The sequence below is a fragment of the Mastigoproctus giganteus genome, chromosome 10 (genome assembly GCF_048544385.1).
Source record: "Mastigoproctus giganteus isolate SK-2022 chromosome 10, ASM4854438v1, whole genome shotgun sequence".
NCBI lineage: Eukaryota > Metazoa > Arthropoda > Arachnida > Uropygi > Thelyphonidae > Mastigoproctus > Mastigoproctus giganteus.
In genome coordinates, this window is record NC_143584.1 from 146,328,770 (window position 1) to 146,352,093 (window position 23,324).

Genomic DNA, 23,324 nt, shown 5'->3' on the forward strand with positions numbered 1-23,324 from the left:
CACTTTTGTTGTAAATAGAAGAATTCTTTACTCTCCCACTGCAGAATCTTTAACAAGAAATACCATTTCTTATCTTTCTATACATTAAAAGAATTTTCTTCCTAGTGGTATTTATTCAGCAAATGGGAGAAGAGAGATGCAGGTTACGTGGTAATATGTAACAAATACTAAAATACGTAACAGAAACTTGTTTTACTGTGGTAAAACAAGCTTTTGTTTAAGAATGGTCACTCTATATGTTTATTTAACATGACCCCCGAGATATCATTCTTGATTTCCATACGTAACATATTTATGTATTCATAGCAGAGGAAGAGAGACAGTTTCAAAAGCTTCTGTAAGTATTTTATTTCACTTTATCAAAAGAAGTGAGAGCAGCCCCTTAGTTATTATTATTATAATAATAATAAGAAAATGGAATATTTTTTTTCCTGGGATATATTTTCACGTTACGCCTTTCAAAATATCCTTCTGGCACAGATGGTCATGCCTAATGCATTTGTCAAAGAAATTTGCGAAAGTACAGCTAAAAACAAATACCTGTATAATTACAGTTTTAGTTATGTTAAAGATATTTATGACAAATGTTATGCAGCTGCCAAAATACATTAATCTAAATTTTCATATTCTGAAAGTATTCTTATTTCCAGTTTTTTATGTTTAGCATTAGTAGAGGCATACAATGCAAGAAAGCAATCTTATGCAGCATGAGCCAAAAAAAAAAAAAAAAAAATCCCTCCCATTTCACACCTCCATTCGATCCAAAGGCCTGTCCAGCTCAGCCTTAAATTTAACTAGGCTATCAACTTCCACAATTAAAGATGGAAGTCTGTTCCACCAATCAACTACCCACTGGCTAAAGGCAAATTTCTGCACATCTATTCTACAAGTGTCTTTCCTCAATTTGAAACTGTGCCCCCTCAGGTTCTTAATCTAAGCAAGAGGAAGAATCCCATCAGCATTCAGCTTGCTCAAGCCATTCAAGGCTTGAGCAAGCTGAATGCTGATTAGATCAGATCACCTCACAGGTGCCTACTCTCCAGGCACTGCAATTTGCAGGACTTAAGCTTTTCTTGGTAAGAGAACCCCTTTGTTCCCCAAACCAAACTTGTTGCCCTTCTTTGTACTGTACTCGTTCTAGCAACTCTACATCCTTCCTAAAATGAGGCCTTCATACCTGTACACGGTACTCTAGGTGTGGCCTGACCATTGCCTTGTATAATGAGATAATCACCTCCCTGTAACTGCCAGAAAAATTCCTATATATCATTGACAAGACTCCATGACCTGCCCTGGCAGTCTGTCTGCACTGCACATTGAACTTCATATTTGACTGCTCAATTACTCCCAGATCTTTTTCACTTTCCACTTCCCTGAGTATAGTACCACACAGTTGGTATGGTTCTCTTCAGTTATAGCTACCCATATGCAGTACTTTGTTTGTCAATGTTTAACTTCAGTGGCCAATTCTCAGCCTATTTTCTCAACTTATCTAGATCCAGCTGGAGTAACATATTGTCTTTACTGTCAACCTTTGTATCATCTGAAAACTTGGACATTAAAGATGATATACCTTCACCAATATCATTGATAAATATAAAACACAACAACAATGGGCCCAACACTGAACTCTGGGGAACTTCACTAATAACATTTGTTCACGAAGAGCAGTGGCCACTGATTACCACTCTCTGTTGTCTCCCACTTAACCATCCCTTTATCTATTGTAGCAACTTACCCTTAATGCCATACCTCTCCAATTTGTACAGCAGTCTTCCATGTGCAACAGTATAAAAAGCTTTCCCGAAATCCAAGTATATGATATCAAAATTATTTTTTGGCATTCAGTTCCTTTGACCACATCATAGTATCCAATCAAACCGGTCAAACAAGACCTCTCTTTAACAAACACATGCTGTGTCTTAACTATTACTGCAGTCTTGTCTAGATGATCCTGCAATGCTTCTTTAACCAGTGATTCCATTCTTTTCCCTGGAACACGAGTTAAACTAACAGGTCTATAGTTACTTGTGTCATCTTTTGAACCCCACCCCTTTGTGAACTGATGATACATTTGCACACCTCCAATCCATGGGGACCTCCTCAGAGTCCAAGGAAGCTCTCATAATTATGGCTAAGGGTTTGCTTACTTCCTTTGCTGCCTCCTTCAATATAACTGGATAGAGTGTTCCACCTCAGGTGCATTTTTTATATTTAACTTCAACAATTTCTCCTTCACTTTGCTTTCAGTTATTACAAAATCACTTAGCTCCTTTTTAGAGTTTGATAAACTTCTGGCACTCTCCTCATTGAATAACTCTTCATGTGTGAATGTAGATGATGCAAAATACTCATTCAGTTTATCAGCTACATGAGCATGATTATCAATAGTCAACCCATCTATGTTAAGTGATCCAATCTGATTCAACCCTTTCCTTCTAGAGTTTACATAAGTAAAGAAGTCTTTGCATTCTTTGCCAAAGATTTTTCATATCTGCAATCCCTGTCTAACCTCCTTTGTGACTTGATTACAGACTAGTTTAAATCTTCTATAGGCTTTGTCACCTGATACTTTATATGCATCCAATACATTTTTCTTCCCTGCCATGAGCCTCATTAATTCATCTGACATTTAGACCTAAACCCTGAACAGTATTTCTTAGTTGGAATGAAAAGACTAGTAGCCTCCAAAATTAAGTCCCTGAAGGCTTACCATTTAGAATTTAACATTGGTAACATCAGTTGATCCCACTGTACAGAATTTAAAAACTGTCTGAGGCCCCTGTAGTCACCTTTACGAAAGCAAAATCTCTTTCCTTTAGCTTTGATGGTAGTTCCATCTTTAAGTAATTCCCACATCAGTACATTGTGATCACTGTCACTCAGTGGTTCCTTTACCTGCAAATTCTTAATGCATGAATAAGCACTGGTGATAATCAGATTAAGAGTATTACTCCCTCTGGTTGCCTCTCGAACATGTTGCTGTAGAAAACAGTCATCAAATAAATCCACAAACGTCTTGCTAGTGTGCGAATGACCAACCCACAAGTTCCAGTCAATATCTGGAAAATTAAAATCCCCCATTATAAGACATTCTGATTTACTGGCCCACATTATTTCTCTGCACAATTGCTCATTACACTCATCAGATTCATTAGGCCTATAACATACACAAACTTACTCTCATTTTGCCTTTCCCAGTTCTTATGTCACACCAAACAGACTCAACATTGTATTGTCCACCAAAATCAATTGGATGCACTTCCTTAGATTTTGTGTTTCTTAACTAACAGCATAACCCCTTCTCCCTTCCTGTCCTGTCTGTCCTTCCTGTACACATTGTACTCCCCAAATTCCAATTCGGCACTCTTTATATCTGTGTGACACCACGTCTCTGATATCCCAACAACATCTGCCTTTGATGTCTTGACTAGCACTTCAAGCTCATCAAATTTATTAACTTTATTCCTAGCATTGATGTATATGCAAGTATACATGCACCTGTTCCTACTCTTAGTTACCCTAACACAGCCCATGTATTTACTTGTTCCACTATGACTCCCAGCAGTCCTGTAAATCTCCAAATACTGTCTCAGACAGAGATCTGAGACAGTATTTATATACTATACAGTGGGACCAACTGATGATGTTACCAACAGCAAATTCAAAATGGAAAGCACTCAAAGAATTAATCTTGGAAGCTACTAGGCTTTACATTCCAACTAAGAAATATTTGTTCATGGTTGAGGCTTAAATGGATGTCAGATGAACTAATGAGACATGTGGCAGAGAAGAAAAATGCATGGGATACATATAAAGAAATGGGTGACATGGAAACCTACAATAGATATAAGCTGGCCTGTAACCAAGTCACAAAGGAGGTTAGGCAGGCAAAGGCAGATTATGAGAAATCTTTGGCAAAGGATGCAAAGAAAAACAGCAAAGAGTTCTTTACATATGTAAACTCTAGAAGGAAGGAGTTGAATCAGATTAGTTCCCTGGATATCAATGGTTCAACTGTTGATGATCCTGCTCAGGTGGCTAACAAACTAAATGAGTATTTTGCATCTACATTCACACATGAGGAGGGGAATGCCAAAGGTGAACTAAACTCTGGCAGTGAGTTAGATGATTTTGTAATAACTGAGAGGAAAGTTGAGAAGATAAACATAAGAAAGGCACCTGGGTAACGTATCAATTCTGTGGTACTACACTGACAGTGGTAGAGAATGAAAAGGACCTGGGAGTAATTGTGCAGGCAGATATGAAGTTTTCTGAGCAGTGCAGATGGTCTGCAAGAGTAGCTCACGGTGTCTTGTCAATGATATACAGTAATTTTTCTAGCAGGGATAAGGTGATTATCCCTTTGTATAAGGCGATGGTCAGGCCACACCTTGAGTACTGTATACAGGTCTGGAGGCCTCATTTTAAGAAGGATGTTGAGCTGTTGGAACGAGTGCAGAGAAGGGCAACAAGATTAGTGAATGGAACAAAGGGTTGCTCTTACGAAGAAAGGCTGAAGCTTTGCAGATTACAGTGTTTGGAGACTAGGCACCTGCGAGGTGATCTGATTGATGTGTACAAAGCCTTGAATGGTTTGAGCATGCTTAATGCTAATGGGATTCTTCCATTTGTTCAGATTAGAACCTAAGGGGGCATAAATTCAAATTGAGGAAAGACGGTCATAGGAGAGATGTGTGGAAGTTTGCCTTTAGCCAGTGGGTAGTGATTGGTGGAACAGACTTCCATCTTTTGTTGTGGAAGTTGATATCCTGAATAAATTTAAGGCCGAGCTGGACAGGTATTTGGAACGAACGGAGGGGTGAAATCTGAGTTTTTTTTTTTTTTTTTTGGCTGGTGCTGCATGAGCTTGATTCCTTGCATCGTATGCCTCTACTAATGCTAATGCTAAATTCCAATTCTGCCCTGCTTATATCTGTGTGATACCACGTCTCTGATATCCCAACAATATCTGCCTTTGATGTCTTTGACTAGCACTTCAAGCTCATCAAATTTATTAACTATATTCCTAGCATTGCTGTACATGCAAGTATACATGCAACTATTCCTACTCTTAGTTACCCTAACACAGCCCATGTATTTACTTGTTCCACTATGATTCCCAGCAGTCCTGGAAATTTCCATTACTTTGTTTTCCAGGCTGGTGCTCATTCTAATAGAAGCAATGCAAGAATCACTTTTGCTTTTGCCTGTGGGCACTGTTAACCTTTTAGTCTGTGTATCCCCCCAAGCTAGCAGTTTTCTAACCCCACCTAACACTGCCTCGATAGCATCAGCCAATATTCTTGCACCCTTTCTATTTAAGTGTACCCCATCCCTGTAGAAGAAGTCTCTTTTGTCAACAAGCACAGACCAGGCTGAAAAAAATTCTACAATCTTTCCAGGGCTGAACTGATCAACAAGGCTTTCATCATATACCCCCTCTTATCATGTCTGGGCAGAATTGCAGACACTTTCACATTCAACCCTAGCTTGCAACTTTTTTTCAACATTGACCTGTACATGTTATGTAAATCTGGAGATCTCTTACTCTTAATGTCATTAGTTCCAATGTGTACAACAATATCATCTTTTGTGCCCTTAAAAGGTGATATCTGCTCTACGTCATCAACTTTTAAGTGCTATACTTATAATTATTGCTCAAACACCCTATACAAATACCAAAATTTGACTTGAAAATTTAGCAATTAAATGAAATATAATAAAGTAAAAAAATTATTATGTCGTTTTTATTTGCTGATTGTATTTTAAAACTGTTTCTGTTACAGACAACATGGTCTTCAAATTGAGAGAGGTATTTGCTGTTAAAATTTTTGTTATAATTTATATTCTTTCTACAAAATTAATCTAATAAGGTAAACTTTCACTAACTAAAAAACTAATATATATATAAAATGATATTCATATATTTTTGCAATATAGTAGATACTGTCAGGATTCTGGCAGTTGCGATTTTGGGCCAGACCATATATAAATATATATATAATAAAACACTTTTAGAGAATAAACAATTTTTAATTAATAAATAGCACCTTATATACAAAAGCCACTTATTAATTAAAAATTTCTTATTCTCTAAAAGTGTATTTTATTTTACTATTCCCTTTGGCTATAGCTGCTTAGCACTGGTCAGAGTGCAGGTCCCACACTTTCTATGTATTCGCCATATTTTCGGAACTGTTCCACACATTACACATTCTTTTGTTTTTACATAAAGCCCTTCTAGGCCTCTGCCCACCTCACTCCATGGTTCTTCACACTGAGGCAGGTGCACTGGTATCTCACTGCAGTGAAACCACCACAACACTTGTTACCCTCCTGAACCCATAAATTCCAAAAATTCTTATACTATTACAACAGCTAAAACAGTAATTTTCTCTCTCTTTATATATATATATATATATATATATATACAGCAAACCCCCGCTATTCGCGGTATCTGTATTCGCGATCGCCGATTTAATATAAAATGAAACCTAAAAAATGTGAATTTTAAAGCGCCGTGAATATTTTCCGCCATAAAAAAACATGGGCGTGGCTAAAATTATCTTTCCCGGTCAAAACAGCGCTCAGTGGGTGGGGGGAGAGGGGTGACAAAATCGCGAGCGTGAATGTTTCTCGCTAATCCTTGTTCAGTATGTGTTATGCGCTTGTCATGGAAGGTTTCGTCGTTTGCTTTTAATTTATATGCTTATAAATTGAATAAATTTATCAATTTATAAATTGATATGCTTAAAAAAGTGATAAATCTACCGTTTTGCAGTGTAAAACAGACTTTTTCGAGTGTGTTAACGGAAGAAAGTGACTTTATTGTGGACAAGTTCTTTCTAACCCCTACAAAAATATGGCTATGAATAACAAGACAAATGTGAAAAGATCAAAGAAGGTGATGACATTAGCGAATAAAATTGAGTTATTAGATAAAATTTCTAATGGTGAAAGTGTCTCCTCAGTGGCAAAACATTATAAAATCAATGAGTCAACGGTATGATCAATCAAAAAATCGGAAGAAAAAATCCGCCGTAGTATCCGTGAAAACGCGCTAATTGCTTCAAAAATTTGCTCTGTAACTCGTGATGTTAAATTAGAAAAAATGGAAAAAGCTTTAAATCTGTGGATAGAAGACCGAACTCAAGATAAAATTCCGTTAAATTCACTCATCATTCGTGAAAACACAAAACTCCTTATCAACGCTTTAGCGAAACTGGTGATAGCACTGGCGGGATAGTTTTGAAAGATTTGTTTGAAATTTCTAATAAATATTACATTTAATATTAAATTGTTTCTCATTTTCATTTCGATGCCATATGCTTGCATTTCACTATGTACTGTCTATGTACATAGTCATATTATGAAGGTACATATAATACATACATAGACAAAATTTTAGACTAGTTTTTCTTATATATTTCATACTTTGGAACGGAACCCCTTTATTACTATGGAAGCCATAACTCAGTATTCGCGTTTTCGGTATTCGCGGCATTTCTCAGGAACGTAACCCCCGCGAATAGCGGGGGTTTACTGTATATATATTTATTATTATTTTTTTGTCACCTGAAAACCTTAAGGTCAACTTTCACAGTTGAGAAGCAGGCAAAAACATAAGGTCAGCAAAACTTCTACGAAAAATTAACATATATAGTAGGGTGACACCCTCTTTTACTTCAAAATGGAGCCTCAAAGAATTTTTTACTGTTTTAGTACTCTAATTAAAAAATAATTAAAGATACAAATTGGGAGAAAATGTCATACTTGAGGAATACTAAAACTGGGACAATTTTTTTATTTGGTTATTTATTTTTTATTTTGGTAATTAGCCATTACCGTGTGTGATACATAAGGAGGGTGGGGGGAGAGACTTTAATTTTGAAAGTTGAAAAAGAAGATATGTAGTAATCAAGACAGAAATGAGAATCCTTTGGTAGACAGAAACATCACAGTAACAACATGAATGAAAATGGCAACAAGTATTTTTATCCTCATATTACATAATTAGGTAAAGTGAAAAAAAAAAAAAAGTAAAGTTCAAATGGAATTGGATGGTCACTTTCTTTTGACAGATACAGATAAAGTGACCCTCCAATTTTGTCAATATAGAAAGTCTGCTTCCTTGTATCAATTAACTGTTCAAAAGTAACTGGAAGCTTCCAGTTAAATTGCATTACTGTATTTAGTATTAGTATTAGCAATGCCCACATGGTGCAAGTAAGCCTATGGCTTATGCTGCAATAGGAAAAAAAAAAAAAAAAGGGAAGGAATAAAATAATAATAAGAAGAAAATTTTTTAAAAAATTAAATTAATAAAAGAAATAAACAACTTATGCAGTTCCTTCCTTTCATCGGTAACTATCCAGCTGACCTTGGAATTTTCCGAAACTGTCAGCCTCTACCACCCATGTAGGTAACTTATGATGTGGGAAGGTTTTTTTTTGCTGATGCTTTATAAGCTTGCTTTCTTCCAACACTTGCTTATACTTTACTTCTACTAACTATAGCAAAATCGAAATGAAAGTAAGGAAAAATTAATGTTTTAAACTTTTGCTGTAATTTGCTATTTCACTAGTAACTTACCCTCAAAAAGAGAAAGAGGCCGATCAGGTGTTCTACAGTTGTGTTTTCCATATTCATAGCACCATTGAGCAAACTATAATGTATTGCATAAATGATTATTTATTATAAAAATATATGATAATTTGAATCAGACCGAAAGTATTTAAAGAAATGCAACTTTAACTATCATTGACTAGCTAATATGATTATATTATGATATTATAGCATCAAAATCACTATTTTAATGTAAGTTGAAATTCATATTTTTTAAAAATATTTTAAAAGATTTTCTGCTAAGTTTTCTTTAATTTATGATGAAATGAAAATCTTTTTACCAAGTCGAATGTAATTCAAGAAACTCATTTAAGCCATTTTCACAGGTTTTGCAATAACACACACACACACTGCTTTGGGATATGCGGTGGTCATTCCCTGACCTTTCCACATCCTCCATATTTGGTGGTGACGGGCTCGAACCCTGGCCTAATCAAGAAGTATGTGTGCTACCCACTGCTGCTCCTTCCCACCTGGCTACGGAGGCACCCATAGTGACTAGAGGGAGTCTGAATAGTGTGTATGAAGGGGGCCATCATTGAGCCATGTTATGTCAGGGTGCTGGGTTTATTCTTGCCGTGTGTACACCCTATCCAAAAACTTCATTATTTCATACATATCATTATTTCATACATATTTCATACATATACTCTAAATACATAATGAATAGTCACTCTAATAGAACAAACTTATCTGCGAAAAGATCTGGACCCCCCCCCCTAAACACTTCCTCATTCATTCACAAATATATGTGGTCTCAGTTCCAAACTCAATGATGTAAATTTCCACTTACAGTCCGCTAAACCCTGTGTAGTTTTTCTGACAGAATCTCAATTATCGGCTGATTTAACCACTGCTCATCTCAGTTCTAATTATTTGCTGTATGATTTCTTTTACTTCAAAGATTTATCTTTGAAGTAAAAGAACATATATTTTTGAAGCACAAACCATATATCTTTCAAAGATATATGTTTGTGCATATATGCACTCTGATATATCTGATATATATCCACTCTAGGAGATTCATAATTTTGATTCTGCGCTTTTCAATCTTCTCTGGCTTAAAATCACTCTACACCAACCTGTCACATTCATCTGCTGCCTCTATTGGCCTCCCAATTTCACTAATCACTTGAAACTCTTTGACTTCCTCTCTTTTAAACTTGATTTTCTCCAGTCCAACTTTCCTAACAGTGAGGTAATTTTCCTAGATGATTTTAATGTTCAAAATTTGCTGGTTGGGACACTGAGGCTTTTTGCAATTACTAATGACCTCGCAGAGATTATTCATTTAACTACCAGAATACCAGACAATCCTAACCATACAGCCAACACTCTTGATCTTTTTCTCACAAACAACCCTTCTAAGTCGGTTGAGGTGAGTGGTCATCTAGACACCTCAGATTACAACTTGGTGATGATCTCTTCCCAAGTGAAGCCTTTCTTACATGGCCATTCTCAACCTTGAGTTACTTGGCATTATAAGAATGCAAAATGGGATGATCTGCAAGATTTCTTTTCTACTTTTTCTTGGTTGGATTACTGTTTCAAATTTTCTGATGTCAACATTTGCTCAGATCGTGTAGGTGAAATTATTCTTGTAGGGATGAAATTCTTTATTCCACGCTCCAACTTAAAATCCTGTCCTTTATATAAACCTTGGTTTTCCAACAAATGTGCTAAGGCTGTTCAAGAGGAGAATGTTGCATATTGTAATTGGCTTGTATCCAAATCTCCAGTTTCATTTTCTGGCTACACCAAAGCTTGCAACAATTGTAAAGCAGTTATTAATCAGTCCAAGCTAGATTTCAATTAGGCTAAGAGTAGAAAACCTCTTTTCCAAATGTTAGTCAAGCATTCTGGTCTCTTTCCAAATGTTAGTCAAGCATTCTGGTCTCTTTCCAAATGTTAGTCAAGCATTCTGGTCTCTTTCCAAAGGAAGCAACTTTTACCTGTCTCTATTCCCACCTCTGTTAAAACCGAATGGTTCTACTATCACTTCAGCTAAAGATAAAGCTGACCTGCAAGCATCCCACTTTTGTTCTAACTCATGTATTGATGATCTTAGTAAACCACAATCTTCCATTCCCAATGCCTCCTGTGGTCTTTCATTAAAAGGATGTCAGAATAATTTTGAACAGCCTTGATGTCAAGAAAGTACCAAATCTTGAATGCTATCTCCACTTGTTCTCAAAACCTGTGCTCCTGACTTACTCCTGATCTATATTGCCTTTTTACTTTCTTATTCCACCTGTGTTTTCCCTTCTACTTGGAAATTTGCTCATACCCAGCCAATTCCTGAAAAGGGTGACAAATCCCTTCCATCCAATTATTATCCCATTGCACTTCTACTCTTTCTAAAGTAACGGAGAAATCTATTAACTTCCAACTCCTAAACTATCTTGAAACCTTCCATCTGATCAATCATCGCCAGTATAGATTCCATCAGCCTTTGACCCACTCGTGATATACTTGTTTATGCTACCAATGTATGGACAAATTCAATGGAAAGTTGGTGAAACTCAAGCAGTTGCCCTTGACATTTTAAAGGCTTTTGATCATGTTTGGCATAAAGGTCTCCTAAATAAGCTTCTATTTTATGGTTAGCCAACTGTTTTTTGTAATTGGGTATCCAGTTTTCTCTCTGACTGCTCGCTGCACGTGAAACTTTCCATCTGATCAATGATCACCAGTATGGATTCCATCAGCATTTCATCCAATGGTGATATACTGGTCTATGCTACACATCTATGGACAAATTCAATGGAAAAGTTGGTGAAACTCAAGCAGTTGCTCTTGACATTTCAAAGGCTTTTGATCGTGTTTGAAATCAAGGTCTCCTAAATAAGCTTCTATTTTAGCTATAGCCAACTGTGTTTTGTAATTGGGTATCCAGTTTTCTCTCTGACCACTTGCTGTTAGTGATGGTAGATGGCTCTGACTGCTATCTTCTCCACTAATGCTGGTGTTCTCCAAGGTTCAGTTCTTTCTCCCACCCTTTTCCTCTTGGATATTATTGTTCTTCTTCCACTGACTGGAAATTCTATCCACAGTTCTGCTAAAATGACAGCACATTGCATCCCAGCTTAAAGTCTGAGAAACTTTGCCCTGCAGAAACAGTTTTAACTTCTCAAATATCTACTACCAATTCCCTAAATGCTGATCTCCAGGTAATTCTCCAGTGAGGCAAAGATAACTTAGTTGATTTCAATCCTAAAACTCAGTCCTGTTTTATTTTTCACAAAAAGGTTTCTTCTGCTACTATGCTTATCTTCGATGACACTCAGATTTCTAGAAGAGATTGCATATCTCTATTAGGGATTACTCTGACTTCTAATCTCTCTCTCTCTCTCTCTCTCTCGGCATAAGCACATTACAAACATTGCTTCCTTTGCATCTGAAAAACTCTTCTCTTTTTCTCTCAGCATTATTTTTCTCCCAAACAGCTGCTCATTCCGTACAAATTGCAAATCCTCCCTACCATGGAATTTTGTTCCCACATCTGGGGTGGTGCCCCCAAAACCTTCTCAGGCTTCTACATTCTATTCAAAGGAGGGCTATTAGGTAAATTAATGAATCATCTCTAACAAAGTCTCTCTACTCTGTCTCACAGATGTTCTGTTTCTGCTGCATGTCTTTTTTATAGACATGTAGCACTGTTCCGTGGGCCTGTTCTTTGAATTGACTTTTATAATTCCTGTTCGCTTTTCCAAGCCAGTCTGAACACATGCTGCAACCAGTCAGCATCATTTTACTGTTCAACTTCAAACTCACATTACCAACTTTTCTTGTTCCTCATTTATTCCTTCACCTTGTTTTCTGGAAAAATGTTCATTAAAACATATTTTCTGAAAACTACAATCCATAGAAGTTCAAGTCTAATGTCAACAAGTATTTTTTTTCATCTTATCAATCTTCAGCCCATGCATGGTACTAAGTACTATAGTTTCTAATACCTCTCGTGCTTGGGATTTTCATAAAAAAAAAAAAAAAAAAACTGGAAATGGTAATTGGACCAGGCAACCTTTTTCCACTCCTCAAATGTCTAGTGTCAGTGTTTTCTGACAGGGGCAGCAGATGATTTTAGCTGACAAGAGTAAAATTTGGTGAAGTATGCTGTTGCACCCCATCTCTGACAATGCATTGTGATCAAAATAATGTGGATTTTTTTTATTGCTACATGTTGATTAAAGCTTAACGATTCCCTGGAACACAATTTTAATCCCCCCTGCCACTCTTAACTGCTTTACCTCCCACTTTTGAAAATCCTCAGAGCACCAAGTGTATGGAGATTGGCTGGTTGGTTGTTTTGGGTTTTACTGGCACATCAGCGACTAAGGCTATAATGTGCCAGAACCAGTCATATAAAAGAGGACTTATATTTCAGCGACCTAAAAAATTAGGTCACTACATCAAGATATATAGAAATAAAGATATGTAGAAATAAAGACAGTATCTTTTAAATATGTGTAAAAATATTTAAACATTTTAAATAACTAAAAACAACTGATAAATTTGCATTGTCAGATAAAAATCTAACTGAGTGTATAAGATGGCTAAAAGCAGTAAAATATAGACAACATTCTTGCCTGTAAAGTGGGCACTCGGATAAAATATGTCTCACTGTTAAAAAGGTGTCACATTGATCAAACATAGGAGTGTCATCTGCTCTCAGCAGGAATGAATGAGTTAAGATGACTGTAAATCTGGAGAGATGGCAGCTATGTTCATGCTACCAAAAGTTGGTCTAACTGAAACTAACTTCTACAAGATTGTTATATAGAACTGGATCAAAAGTCCCATGTGTACTGAAAGAAATATGATATGTGAGTTTTCAGCCCAAAGTGGCAGATAAAAAAAAACAAAAAAAAACAGGATTTTGTTTATTGAAAAATCGTTTTTATTTATTTCAAAAGATGCAACATAGTGAATGATTGATTTTTTGAAAATTTTTCAAATGCAAAAAAGAAAGGGTTATGAATATCAAATCTATATGCCTCCAAAAAAAAAAAAAATAATAATAAATATATAAAATGAAAATAAAAATGCATGGCTCACTGTTAATTAAGTGCTGCTGAATTTAGCTGCTGTAAAATCAAAGTGATAAATTCCTCTGCGCAGGGGATAAAAGGAAATTTAAGAAAACAACATAAATATTGTTGTCTTAAGTTTCAAAATTCAATATAAAACAGCTGGAATTACTAAATGACAAGTAATTACATAGAATACCAAGTTTGAGGGTAATCTAATATTTAAATCATAATAATCAAAAATATAATTTTTTAAAATTTGCTTAAAAACAAACTGTAAAGTAATTAACACTTTTATATTATATCTGAATACAAAAAGAAATGAAACATAATAGAACATTATTGTACAGGTTAGTGCAATAGCCTCAAACAAGATTTGTTAAAAATGCATTAATCTGATACTTGGAGAACATTAAGCATCTCACATATTGTTGTTATTTCTTGTCACTGGAGTGTCAAGTCATTTTAAGTCCACAGCCCAGCACCAAGGAAAATCATGGTGAAGAACACTTCACCATGAAGTGTTCTTCACAATACAAGACTGCATTTCTAGAAAACCTGACTTGCTCACGGCTATGTACAAAATCTGCGAATACTGCACCAACCTGTGCAAAATCTTCTAGCGCTCAAGGCTTTCTACCCTAAATTTACTTGAGCTTTGAAATACAGTATAATAATTTGTATAAATAAAAATTATTTCATCCTATAAATACTCACTTTCACAGCCCTGTACAAATACCTTTCTTCGTTTGTCACCTGAAAAAGTCTTAAAAATGAATATGCATTTCCAGCTACTCCATGACATATTCCATAACCCTTTCTTAAAAGACCTCTCTTCCATATTATCTCACCACATTCTCTGGCTGTATCTAGATACTTGTCATCTTGAAATACCTAAATGCATTAAATCAGGATAAATGCAGAATAAATTAGGATATTTCTGAAAAATCTAGTGTCATCACAATATATAAAAATCCATGCTAAATCAACCAGACCTCCATTCATTTTTATAATTAGTATACCAAACAAAATTAGCATTAGTACAGGCATGAGATGCAAGAAAGCAAGCATATGAGCTTACGTAGCATTAGCCCAAAAAAAAAAAAAAAAAAAAAAAAAATTCACACACCCATGCCATCTAAAAGTTTGTCTAGTTCCTCCTTGAATTTATTTCAGCTATCAATTTCCACATGGCAGACAGAAGCTTGTTTCAGAAATTAACAATCCGCTGGCTAAAGGCAAATTTCCGCACATTAATTCTACAACTGTCTTTCCTCAATAAGCCTCCAATAAGCAAAGTGGTGGTATTTCACCAGTTGATGAAAGTCATCTACCACCTTACAAGAAAAGTAGAACAAGCATTAAGGGAAAACAAAGAACTTAAATCAGCAGCCATTGGCAGTAACACAGAAAGACAAATGATACTGAAACTGAAGAATAGTGATGGTGTACTTATAACTAGCAGAAGACTACTATAGAGAATTATAATACAAGGAGCGAGGGAATGATGCCAGCAGTGGGGAAGATGGATTGCAAATTAGTAACACATACGACATACCCAATATCCTTCCTGATGAGGTAGAACACGCGTTGAAGAAAATGAAGAATCAGAAAGCCCCAGGGGAAGATGAAGTTACTGTAGAGTTGTTAAAATTGGGAGGAAGAGACATAACAAAAAACTGGAAAGGCTCTTCACAAAATGCATTAGAAAAGGTGTGACACCTAAGCAGTGGAATAATGCAATTATAGTTTTGCTGAATAAGAAAGGAGATAAATCAGAAATTGGAAATTATAGACCAATTAGCTTGTTATCCCACATCTACAAGTTGTTCACAAGGGTCATTACTAACAGATTAGAAAGAATACTTGATGAGAATCAACCGAAAGAGCAAGCTGGCTTTAGGACAGGATTCTCAACTATGGATCACCTTCATGTAATATCACAGCTAATGAAGAAAGCAAATGAATATAAAACACCATTATGACTGGCATTTGTGGATTATGAAAAGGCATTTGACTCCATACAGTATCACATTGGGCACTGGAAAGGCAAGGCATAGATATCCCATATATTATGATTTTGAAGAAAATATATAAGAACGCTACCTCCTTTATTAGACAAGACAAAGATAGTACCAAATTTAAAACTGAGAAAGGAGTTCGACAAGGAGACACAATATCTCCGAAGTTGTTTACTACTGCCCTTGAAGAAGCTTTCAGAAGATTAGACTGGTCGCAGAAAGGAATCAATGTGAATGGAGGGTACCTAAACTATTTACGATTTGCAGATGACAATGTGGTTATAAGCCACGATCCCAAAGAATTAGAGGAAAATCTTAATCAGTTATGCAGGGTTAGTAAGGATTTTGGACTAAAGATGAATATGGCTAAAACAAAAGTAATGATGAACAAGTATGCCATAGAAAGGCATATAATCATTGAAGGAGCAGTAATTGAAATGGTGGAGTCATATACTTATTTGGGACAAGTCATTAGCTGTAATAATGTTAAATGGTTGGAAGTCAAGAGAAGAATAAATTTTAGATGGATAGCATTCAAGAAATATGGTCACATACTGAGGAGCAATATCCCAATTTGTCTGAAATGTAAAATTATGAACCAATGTATACTACCCACCATGACATGGAAGTGAAACTTGGGCACTCACCAAAAGAATGGAAGAGAAGCTGAGAACTACACAGCGAAGAATGGAACGAATTATATTGGGAATCAGAATAGATAAGAAGAGAAACACATGGATTAGGCAGCAAACTCAAGTAAAGGACATCCTGATCAAAACTAAAGAACTAAAATGGTCTTGGGCAGGGCATAACTTGAAGAAATGATGACAGATGGACTAAGAGAATAACAGAATGGTACCCAAGAGGAGTTAGAAGAAAACCTGGGAGACAACGACGGAGATGGACAGATGAAATTCATGAGTTTGTGGGTAGTAAATGGATGGCAATTGCACAAAACAGAAGGAAATGGAAAGTTGTTGGAGAGGCCTTCATCCTGCAGTGGATTGAAAATGGCTGATGATGATGACCATAAAATTGGTTTAAGTGCAGTTTGGTGGGAGCAGGGGAAGAACAAACCTTAAGTTTTTTTTGCCATTAAGTGGCAGTGTGTAATTCATTTGTTTCTGATTGCAGCCCCTTTTGTGTTCCAGAAATTAACCAGAAAATAAAAAAAACCACATTACAAGAGCATAGGTAGGCAGGTAGATGTAAAAGGTGATTAATATTCCAGTATGCACACTCTGAATTTATTTTAAAATGGGATTTTACTGTTTGTAATTGTAACTTCTTACCATAAAATTAGTTCTGAATGCAGTCTGGTAAGGTTTTCCCTACATTTGCATTTGAAATGAGAATAGAGGCTTATTCAAACCAAGAAATGACAGACAGGCATCTCGTGTACGGACCTGCTGAATGTAATGCAACAACCATAGCAAGACATTTGTATACAGAAAGGTTTCTGAATCATTATCTGAGAGATAAGACAACCTTTCAGAAAATAGATGATCATCTTGGAGATACAGGATCACTTCAACAAATGAGTTCAAATGGTGATATACTAATCAACATCAGAACTGTTAGGTGGAAGAACAGGTCCTAGATCACATGGAGGAAAATCCTGAAAACAGCAGCTGAAGGATAGCAGCAACAGAGGGTGCAGGAACTCACAACTGTGAAGAATTTTACAGAAATAACAGCTTTATTTATATCACATTCAGAGATTCTGAGGTCTTACTAAAGCTGATTTTCTACCACGAAAAGCTTTTTGTAGTTGGTTCCTATAATGGTGTGCTTGATCACTTTCGAGTTTCCATGTTTTTTCTAAAGAAGACGGCTTCACAAGCAGTAGCATGACCACTTCACAACACTGATCCCAGAGAAGAGAATCCACATGTCATCAATCAGTTCAACAATTAAGTATTAAAGTGTGAGCAGGAATTTCTGCCAACTATTAATCAATACTTTTGTTTCTCCTGAAAGATCAACCGTAGAATCCTATTCTGATTTTTTTTAAGGAATGATTTACACAATTTACCAGATGAAGTTCCTCTTGCTGTCTGCCATCACATGTGGTTTAAGCATGATGGCACTCCATCTCCTGAAAGATCAACCATAGAATCCTATTCTGATTTTTTTTAAGGAATGATTTACACAATTTACCAGATGAAGTTCCTCTTGCTGTCTGCCATCACATGTGGTTTAAGCATGATGGCACTCCATCTCCTTTTAGTGGTTATAATGGCCTGCTGGCTCCCTGAACCTGAGTTCCTCAATTTTTACTGTTTAGTCATTTAAAATCCATTGTTTATGAGACATGCCTCAACAACACTGAAATGCTTTAACAACGTGCAGAACAAGTATGCCAGCAAATCTGAATGATACTTGGACCGTCTGATTTCTGAATTACAGTACTGATGAGGTGGGTTCAGGCATGTATTTAAATACAACACAGTCATTTTGCAGGCACTTCCTTTGAAGGTAAAGTGGATAACTGTTGAAACACAAAATAAGCTGCAACTCACAAAGTGATTTTGTGCGTGTTTATATAAACTTGGTTTGTTAAGGTGGGAGGATCCTGTCAGACCAACCTGATTAGTTATTATGATGGAGTAGCAAAGGAACTGGATGCAAATAATAATTTTGACATTATGCACTTAGATTTCAGTAAAGCTTCTGATTTACATTATTCCCACAAAGATTGCGGTACAATTGGAGCAGTGTAGCATTAAGGGACAAGTTACTGCCATGGAAAAAGGGATGGTTGAGTGGAAGAAGACAGAGGGTGGCTGTAAATGGATATTGCTCGTCTTGGACTAATGTTCTTGTTTATACTCCGGCACGACCACCAGGTCAGTGGAGTTTGCAATAAATCGTTAATACAAATATTTATTGTATTTAGTAGTCACGGGCTTGAACCCCAGTCTACTCAAGGAATGCGTGCTATGCACTCTCGCCCCTGACCAATGGGCTACGTCAGGCCTGTCAAGTGATGCACCCCAATCCAGGTCCCAGATAAGAACAGTCAAGTGCATACTGCTCTGGTTGAAGGAGATTTAGTTTTATCAGGGGACTCTATTCTCAGGGAAACAAGTAATATTTTTTGTAATAAAGATAGTTGAACCAGAACCAGAGTGTGTTTGCTGAAAGCAACAACTGATGATGTTACCAACAGATCGTTGGATTTTAAGGGGGATAAAGAGAGCATTATTATTTGGGGAGTAATGATATTAAAAAAACATGACCTGACCATTTGTTGGATGGTCAGGTCATGTTAAAAGGACTATGTTAAAAACACTGCACAAGTTAGGTCAGAATATGTATGTGGCTGAAATTCTAACCAGCCATGATAGGAGGGATTACATGCTGAAAGCCTTGTGGATTAACTCAAGACTTAAGGGAACATGCAAGGCTCTGGGGGAAAATTATTTCACCATGGCACACACTTGTAGTAAAAGGAATCTATTTTGCAGAGACAGCATTATTTTGAACAATGTGGTGCAAGGATTTTTGTCAGTATCATTGAGGGTACCTCAAGAGTTCAGGGTTGGTTGGTTGGTTGTTTTGTTGTTTATTGGCACATTGACAACGGAGATCATAATGCGCCAGTTCATTTGTTATATTATGTCTTTGTATGTATATTGATTCTCTATATCTTGTCGTATTAACTGCAGTTAAATATTTTCTGTGATTATATACTCTATCATTATTTATAGTAGATGGTAGATGTTGATTGTCTGCATGAATCTGAAAATGTCTGATACCCGTCCCTCGTCACCTAGGATATCTCCGAGGGTGATGTCTTGATTTCTTTTATATAATGATGAGAAAATCTTTCGTCGATCATTTTCATAGGTTGGGCATTCTATGAGTATATGTCTGATTGTTTGGGTAGTATTGCATGTTTGGCATCTTGGAGGTTCTTCTGCACGTAGTAAATAGCCATGTGTGAGGTGTGTATGTCCAATTCGTAGTCTAGTCAGAACAACTTCCTCTCTCCTTGATTTTCTTGTGCTTGTTTTCCAATGTTCAACTTTTGGTTTTATTTTATATAATTTATTTGAAGTTTGTTTTTGCCAGAGTTCTTGCCATTGTGTCAGAGAGCGGTTTTGAATGATTGGTTTATAATCCTGATACGGAACTGGGAAAGGTTGTTTCTGAAGGTTAGTTGTTGATTTTGCAAATCTATCAGCTTCTTCGTTTCCTTTTATCCCTTTGTGTCCTGGTATCCAGCAGAAAAGTATTTCTTCTTTTTCTTTTGTTAAATCCGTTAATATCTGTTTAATTTGCACTAGAACTGGATGGGTTGTATTGGTCGTGGTTTGAATGGCTTGTATTGCACTTAATGAATCAGAGTATATTACTGTTCTCAAATGATATGTGGTTCTGAAGTACTCCAGGGCTATCTGAACTGCTACTAATTCTGCAGTGTAGACGCTGCATTCTTTTGGAAGTTGGCGTGCCAGTGTAGTGTCTGGGAATACTGCCGATGCTCCTACATGGTTCTCTGCTTTTGATCCATCTGTATATATTGGTAAATGATTGGGATATTTAGTTCTATGTGCTGCATGCAGTTGTTGAAAGTTAATGTCTGATAAGTTATTTTTATTCCAGGTTTGCGTGGAGAGTTCACAAGTTGCGGAGTGGTTTATCCATGGTGGTATTATGTGCCTTTCAAGATTTGCAACATTATCTACGTTAAGATCATATGTTGTCAGTAGCTCTTGCAGTCTGATTCCTAGAGGCTTGTTTGCACTTTTGCGATTCCTATATATGTTTTCAAATTTTGGTGAGAATAATGATGCCCAAGTCGGATGATTTCTTGTGGATCTTATCTTGTATGCATAGAGTAGGGCCAGCTTTTGTCTCCTGAGGAACAATGGTAGTTCATTCGCTTCTGTATAAAGACTGTATGAAGGTGATGTGCGGAATGCTCCTGTTGCTATTCGTAGTGCACTATGGTGAATTGGGTCTAACCATTTGAGGGCGCTCTTTTTGGCGGAAGCATAAACAGGTGCTCCGTAATCTATTTTTGATCTTACTAGTGTTTTGTACAGATTGAGCAGGGTATAACGGTCTGCTCCCCAAGATAGTGATGTTAATACTTTAAGGATATTAAGCCGTCTCATACATTGTATTCGTAACTGCTTTATATGTTCTACGAAGGTTAACTTGTTGTCTAAAGTGAGTCCAAGGAATTTTACGCTTTGTTTGACGGGTATTTTGTGACCTTCTATTGTTAGTTCAGGGTCGGGATGTAAATTTCTTTTCCTGCAGAAGTGTACGCAGACTGTTTTTTGTTGTGAAATTCTAAATCCGTTTTTCTGGGCCCAACTACTGATTTTGTTAATTGCGCATTGCAGTTGCCTTTCTATTGTTCCCATATTCTGTGCTTGATACGATATACTGAAGTCATCTACATATAGTGCATGCGACACCGTGGATGGAAGTTGTTTTGTGATGCCATTTATTTTTATGACGAATAGTATAGCACTGAGGACAGACCCCTGGGGGACTCCTTCTTCTTGTTTATATATTTTTGACATGGTGTTCTGTACTCTGACCTGAAATGTTCTGTTTTTCATAAAGTTTTGAATGAAGTGCGGTAAATGTCCTCTGAGGCCTGTATCGTGGATGTCTTGTAGTATACCGTATCTCCAAGCTGTATCATATGCCTTTTCTATATCAAAAAATATGCTAACCATATGTTTTGAACTTATAAATGTATCTCTTATGTCTGTTTCTATTCTTACGAGGTGATCTAGGGTGGATCTATTACCTCTAAACCCGCATTGCATACTGCTTAACCAGTTGGTTGTTTCTAAAAACCAGATTAATCGTTTGTTGATAATTTTCTCCAAAACTTTACTCAAGCAGCTAGTGAGCGCTATCGGTCGATAGTTGTTTGGGTCCTTCTGATCTTTATTCGGTTTTTGGAAAGCTAATACTATTGCATGATGCCAAGCTTCAGGATATTGCTCTTCTTGAAAAATGCGGTTGTACAGTTTAAGAAGGTTTTCTATTTCTTTTTGCTTCAGATGTTTAAGCATATCATAATGTATGTTGTCTGGTCCAACTGCACTTGATTTTGTTTTTGATAATGCTTCACGTAATTCATGCAATGTAATTGGTTGGTTATAGGAGTCAATATGTTTGGTGTTAAAATTAATTCTGTTTTTTTCAGTTTTCTCTTTATAGGTCAAAAATTCTTCACGATATGATTGTTTTGACGATACTCTGGCAAATATTTCTCCTAGTATATTAGCTGTCTCTGAAGGTTCAGTAATGCTTTCGCCATTCCAGTGTAATACTAAGGATGGTTGGTTTTTGTATTTCCCGTTCATTTTCCGTATTTTATTCCATATTGTCTGTGTATTTGTTGTTCTATTTATTGAGGAAGTAAACTGGATCCAGGAATTTTTTTTGGCTTGTTTCCTTGTGTACCTGGCTAGCGCTCGTGCTTGTTTAAATTTTATCAGATTTTCCGTTGTAGGACATCTCCGGAACTTATTCCATGCTTTGTTTTGTTGTCTTTTTTTTGTCATACAGTCCTCATTCCACCAGGATTTTGGATGTAGCGGGAAACGAGTTGAAGTTCTGGGTATTGTTTGCTCAGCTGCTTGTATTAAGGTATCTGTGACGTGTTTCACAGCTTCATCGACTGATTTTTCTTGAATGCTTTGTGAATTAAATATTGCGAGTTCTCTAAATTTTTCCCAGTTGCCTTTTTCTATTTTCCAGCGGGGTGGTCTGCTGGGATGACAGGGAGTATTTCTGATCAGTGTGGTGATTACTGGGTAGTGGTCACTGCTGTATGGGTTTTCTATTACTTGCCACTTTAACTCTGGTAGCAGTGAAGGGGTGCATATGGTTAGGTCTATTGCTGAGGTCGTACGACTAGGAAAGTGAAAATAAGTATGTTTACCGTTGTTAAGTAGAGAAAGATTATGGTGATCTATTATTCTTTCTATTATTCGTCCTCGTCTGTTGATGTCAGTGTTTCCCCACAGATGACTATGCCCATTCATATCTCCCATTATACAGAAAGGTGATTTGAGTTCGGAGATTAGTTGGTCTATTTCTTCAAAAGTTATATCTGATCCTGGTGGAAGGTACACTGAACAGATGGTTAACTTAAATCTTAGTGTTATTCTTACAGCTATCGCTTCGAGGTTGCTGTTTAAAGGAATGTGTTCAGTTGGGATGTGGTTATGAACCAAGATGGCTACTCCTCCATGTGTTGGCCCATCTCTTATTCTGTCTTTCCTATACATTGTATAATTTTTTACTGAAAGAGTTTCTTGATGTCTAAGGTATGTCTCTTGAAGACAGAAGCATATTGGCGTATGGTGTGTAATTAGATACTGGACATCGTCGTAATTGGTCCGTAGTCCTCTACAGTTCCACTGGATGAACTGATCCATTATTTGGTTTTTCTAGGGCTTTCGGGTTGTTTCCGAAATGGAACATTCTTATATTTTGTCTTATCTTTTTTAGGGTATTGAGGCCTGTCCATGTCCATATCTTCTTCTGTGAAAATTTCTAATACTGGTTCTTCCGTTGTGTTTATTTTTCCTATATCCATCTGTTCGGTTGTTTTGGTGTTTGTAGGTTTACCTCGGTCTTTGTTGTGGTGCTGATTTGTTGG

At 36.5% G+C, this 23,324-nt stretch overlaps 1 protein-coding gene across 3 annotated transcripts in view; it reads right to left on the reverse strand.

Annotated features, from left to right (window-relative positions):
• LOC150079342 (lanC-like protein 2) overlaps positions 1-23,324 on the reverse strand; it is a 168,410-nt gene that overhangs the window by 11,625 nt on the left and 133,461 nt on the right. For all 3 annotated transcript variants that reach the window (XM_090382537.1, XM_090382538.1, XM_090382539.1), the window contains 2 exons: positions 14,376-14,552; positions 8,596-8,668 (listed from right to left, as the gene is read on the reverse strand). In XM_090382537.1, the coding sequence (XP_090238663.1) occupies positions 8,596-8,668; positions 14,376-14,552 (250 nt within the window). The remainder of the gene's footprint in view (positions 1-8,595; positions 8,669-14,375; positions 14,553-23,324) is intronic.